Source organism: Podarcis raffonei, chromosome 2 (genome assembly GCF_027172205.1).
Source record: "Podarcis raffonei isolate rPodRaf1 chromosome 2, rPodRaf1.pri, whole genome shotgun sequence".
NCBI lineage: Eukaryota > Metazoa > Chordata > Lepidosauria > Squamata > Lacertidae > Podarcis > Podarcis raffonei.
This window is the reverse complement of record NC_070603.1, coordinates 89,779,201-89,784,569: the sequence shown is the minus strand read 5'-3', so window position 1 is coordinate 89,784,569 and position 5,369 is coordinate 89,779,201. Positions and strand designations below refer to the sequence as shown.

At 43.7% G+C, this 5,369-nt stretch overlaps 1 protein-coding gene across 1 annotated transcript; it reads right to left on the bottom strand.

Annotated features, from left to right (window-relative positions):
• Positions 1–1,038: 1,038 nt before the first annotated feature.
• RPL32 (ribosomal protein L32) lies at positions 1,039–5,125 on the bottom strand. The gene is made up of 4 exons (XM_053378106.1): positions 5,038–5,125; positions 3,325–3,425; positions 2,986–3,167; positions 1,039–1,186 (listed from the first exon to the last, which is right to left on the bottom strand). Exons 2-4 carry the CDS (start codon positions 3,418–3,420, stop codon positions 1,057–1,059), a joined length of 408 nt encoding a protein of 135 aa, XP_053234081.1. The 5' UTR covers positions 3,421–3,425; positions 5,038–5,125; the 3' UTR covers positions 1,039–1,056.
• Positions 5,126–5,369: the final 244 nt, after the last annotated feature.

Here is a 5,369-nt window from a genome sequence, read left to right as displayed (position 1 = left end):
AAGTATTGATTCAGTTGCAGCTTTCTTTTTTTGCAAGTTGATTTTTGTTAGGAGAGAACTTTCTGGTTCAAGCTAGTTGCTACAAAAATACTGCTTGTTACTAGTCATACCTCGGGTTAAATATGCTTCAGGTTGGTTACTTCCGGGGTTCGCCGCTCAAAATGACGTCACACGCATGCGCAGAAGTGGCGACCCACGCACACGTGGGTTGCGTTCTGCTTAGGATGCGAACGGGGCTCCCGTTTGAATCCAGAGGTACCACTGTATGCAGATATGGAAATTCCAAGATACCCAATATTCTACCCGTCCAGCAATGACTAAGCTTTGTGCTCTCTACTTCGATAAAACAGAATGTAGGGTTGTACAGGGTTTGAGGTTATATTCTACATTTTAAGCAGCATCTACTTTCTTCAAGTGAGGAAGGAGGAAGAAAGATCACAACACATAAAGAATAAACAGGTATGCTGCCTTGTAGCAAGTCATTTGGTCCATCTAGTTCATATTGTCCACCCTGCCAGGTAGCAGGCAGGGTTCCCTCCCAGCCCCTACTGACAGATGCCAAGGATTGAACCTGGCATCTTCTGCATGCTAGTCAGGAGCTCCACCACTGAGCTATGGCCCTTCCCAAACTGCTCAGAGCAGAACACCTTAGTAATTACCATTTCACACACTATACATATGCAAATGAGTTTGCACTGCAGCTGGTTCCAAAGGAGGTATACCTGTTTGGCACACTCTTTTTAAGATGTATGTTTTAAAGCAAGCTGTGAAGTTACCTTGGGCAGATACAGCTTAGTGACTTAAGAACTCCTGCTTTTTTCTCACTGCTAATGTACACCTCTTCCATGATAGTAGATTGTAATTGGGTGGGTTTGCAAATACAGTACCTGTTAGCAGAAGACAGTAGTTTATAAAACATTACTACCTTTCTAACAACTGAGCTTCATATGAAGTTACAAAAATTGCTTTTATATATCCTCATAGCAGGAACATCAGTTTTCCGACACTTTTTTTTGTTTTACTTTTTATTAAATACAGTTGTACAATAACAACTATTTATTCATTTTCCTCACTGCGCAGTCTGGCATTTGGATTGGTGACTTTGATAGCAAGCTGAGCTGCTCTTTCCACAATTACCTTCCGATTCTTGGATGAAACATTGTGAGCAATCTCTGCACAATAGGACCTGATAAAAGATAATGGCATTGTGTCATGAACAGTTCATTACCATGTTAAATCTAATTCTAGGAAAGGCTGAGTGAGAATCTAAAATGCTGGAGGTCTGTGAGGTAGTCAAGTATGTATTGAGCAAAGTAGGGGGGTAATTACATATTAAGGAAAATTGCACAACAGTCCTAATGTGAATGTTCCACCTGCAAGTGGGACATTATGTTCAAATACTACTGTACTATTAGGTCAAAAACAACATGCCTTTGTTAAAGTCTATGCACAGGAGAAATGGCCTTTGCATTCAAATGTCACTTTCCACAGGCAGGATGCTTTTGACATAGGGGTTGGAGGCATTTAGATATGTGGAAGCAGTATGCTTCCAAAAAGACTGCCTAGTTTTTTCTGTTCTAAATGCAACTTGAAGACTCCAGAAAGAATAAGGGATTCATTTGCTACAGGCTTAACCTAATTGGAAGACTGAAGGAAATAATGTGTAAGGAGCTTCCAGGTCAAGGTAGACAATGGGGTGCTTAGCTCCCAAGGACAGGTGCTGCTCAGGTTTCCATAGCATCCATGCAACGTCATCAAAATCCCAGCATACAATTTTAGATTTAATCTTATTTTGTCTCGCCACAGAAAATTCATTATGTGAAAACAACACATTATACAACTGCAGTCATCACTGCTGTGCAAGTTTTGAAGTACTTTTTTTGGTGGCCAGTTTGTAATGGGTGTGGTCTTTATTGCTACACCCAAGTTGTTCTTTTCGATGGTCCAAACAATGTGAGTGTGCCTATTTCCACTGCTTGCTGAAGGCACACTGAAATTCCAACCCAGGTCAGAGGAACTATGTTCTCAAGATTGCAGACCTTGTGAGACTAACTGCAGTATATGTACCTGGATTTTAACATTTTTAATAGAGGTTTTGCACAAGAACTATACAAAAAAATTAATAGCCTTAATAGAAATGGATGCTGTCCCTCTTCCCCAAGAGCACAAGCCTTGATTGGGCCCACAGGTACAGAAATACCCACTCATATACTCTGACTGGGGAAAGATAGTCAAAGGCAGGGGAGTAATTTGAAGGGAAGTGGCCACAACACCAAAGACTACCCATTGGTGTGAATGGAAAACAACAGTATAGTTATGCACATTTTGATTGGGTCCAGTAAGAAAACCTGCCCGAGCTGTGCTGTTCCCCATTTGTCTGAGCTGAATAGATACTGGAGAATCAATAGGACATTATAACCTTCCTGAAAGAGCTCTGTGTGGCATTTTAGCCTACTAACACTGTGTTAAGAGTTTACAGAGAACCTGTCCCAGGCTGCCTAACAGGAATTTGAACCAGGATTTCCCTACATCAAATTTCAACAGTCTCTAAACCTCTACAGAATTATCTTTGAGGCAGATACCTAAACGGTACCAACAAATACTCTGCTGTACTTTGAACACTTTAAAGAATGCAATGACCTTCCCAAGTGCGAAGACAATCTTTCTCCCCTCAGCATTATGACATTAAAGAAATATTAATATTGTAATATACAAGGAGATTTTCTAGTGGTAAACCTTCCAGCAGTGACAGATGGAGTTCTAATCCTAGACAGGAAAAGTGGAAGATCCAAAAGGAAAAATGAAAGAAACGGATGGGGAAGAGATGGCTTGTAGCAGTATCCCATCAAGGAAAAGAAAAACAGGTTTGTGAGAGATGAGCTAGATCCCACAACTCCCAAAATCATTTTGCATTCAGTGACTACCACTCCAAGCCAGAAATCTTCAAACACAACATGGCATCCCTGAATCCCTTTTCCAACTCACTTGTTGCTCATCATCAGCACCTCCAGCTCTTTGACGTTGTGGACAAGGAACTTTCTGAATCCTGAAGGCAACATGTGCTTTGTCTTCTTACTGCTACCATACCCAATGTTGGGCATCAAGATTTGGCCCTTGAACCTTCTGCGGACTCTGTTGTCAATACCTCTGGGCTTCCGCCAGTTACGCTATAGAAATCCAGGGAGAAAGAATATCAAAACCTCAACATCTGCACCATCTTTTCAGAGATCTAATATATTACCATGTCAGTGCTGCAAAACCAAAACACAAGCTGGCACTCTTGAGTATTTTAATATCTGGTGATTCATCAAAAGGACACTTTACCTTAATTTTGACATAGCGATCAGACTGATGGCGGATGAACTTCTTGGTCCTCTTTTTGACGATCTTAGGCTTGATGAGGGGTCTGAGGGCCGGCATTGTGTCTAACAAAAACAGAGCACACCTAAGGAATCAATACACTATAAGAAATAATTACCCTAAAAAACAAAACAAAAACCACCCTGTAGCAGAGCATCTTTTCTCCCTACCATGTCCAAAGCTGGAAGAGCATGAAAAGTTCTTCAGTCCTGGGAGGTAATCAAATTAAGAGCTGAACCTCTGAATTATTTTCTCCCACATCTATTTAGTGCAGAGAAACCTTTAAAATATGCCAGTAATGTCCTAGGCCTAAAATACATATTATTAAGGGCTTTGTGTAACATATGCTGTAAGTAAACCCATTACTAGTAAAATGAGGTGCAAGGTTTCACAGAAATTATCCTCTTGCTATTATCTTTCCATGTTAAGTTTTCCATTTAAAAAAATATTTCATAAAATTAGTAATACAAGCGGGCTGGGCTGATTCAAAATGATAACTAACTGTAGTCTTTTTCTCACGATGCTCTATTTGCGTATTCCATCACTTGGGAGTTGTGGCTGCTGGCCAAGCTCCCCAACCGTGCCTACAATTGTACAGTTATACCTTGGGTTACAGACGCTTAAGGTTGCGCCTTTTCAGGTTGCGCACTGCACTGTACCTGGAAGTACCAGAATGGGTTACTTCTGGGTTTCTGCACTCGCACACGCGCAAAGCGCAAAATCGTGTTTTGCGCATGAGCCTAAGTGCCGAATCGCGACCTGCGCGTGCTGTGGGTTGCGAACGTGCCTCCCAAACGGATCACGTTCACAACCCGAGCGTCCACTGTACCCAAGTAGAATCCTCACACCTTCCACCAAATATACAGAGGTTGTGGGAGGGACAGTACAGTATCTTAAATCCCACTTCACATGCTGATTGAAGGTGACTGGTACAAAAGACAAATGTTCACACCTATGAAATATTTATGGGTAGCATCCAACCAAATTGTACCCAGCAGGGCCCCCGAAATTAATGAACCCAAGTTACTCGTGTCTATTAACAAATATACATTGATCTGCTACACCTTTATGAATTTTCCCGATAAAACTGACTTCCGAAGTGCCACCGTCAAAGATTATGCCAAAGGAGCTGCATTTTGCACGTGCGCGCGCACTCACAAAAATCCAGCCGAGGTAAATCAGGGCCGGAATCGTATGCACGCTTAAGCCTCAGGAGAAAGCGATGGGGTTTATTTCGGACTAAATGCACATTATGACTCTGCTAAGCGCTGTGTTGCAAGGGTCGATTTAGAAAGCTGAATTATCCGCGGCGAAAAAGCTCAGTGAGCAGATGATTTACTCGTCGGAAAAGCTCAAACCCTATTAGGAGTTCTGTCCAGTTTCTCCTCCATGGACCACCACGGACCCATGGTGCTGCTCTGGCGAGCGAGGGCTAAGCCTTCAGGCCCTTATGCTTGTCTGCTTTGCCCTCGCCTCCCGCCCTCCCCATGCCAGGTTAGCTCAGCAAAGGGAAACCGAGCTTCGCCCCAAGAGCGCCCCCAAACTCCCCGCCCCCCCAGCGCGCCTGGAAATAGCGACCGGCCCCGACAGAGAAGGCCTCCAAGCTGCCCCTGGAAGCGGCAAAGTTCTCTCAGGAGCCTGTCCCGGCAAGGATGACAACGGATCTCCCGGACTTACCTGCTGGAGAATGGCGGCACCCGCGCAGGGAGGGAGCGCGGAGAGAAAGAGCGAAGGCGGAAGCCGCAAGGGTTGATGGGACACCGCTGTAGGGTCCTGGCAGATCGGGTGAGAGCCACACCAAGGGCACGGAAAGACATAAAGGCGGAGTCACTCAAGCCTCTGGTCCTCCTAAACAGAACCCTAACGTGTATTTTATTATCAAAAAACGTCCTGGCTGAGTATTTCAGGCTTTAATTGTTATATTAGCTTCTGTGAGGTTACCTAGGGATATTAAGGACCTGGAAACGTCACTTCCGGCAAGCTGTAGCAGAGGGGCAGGAGCTCAGAGA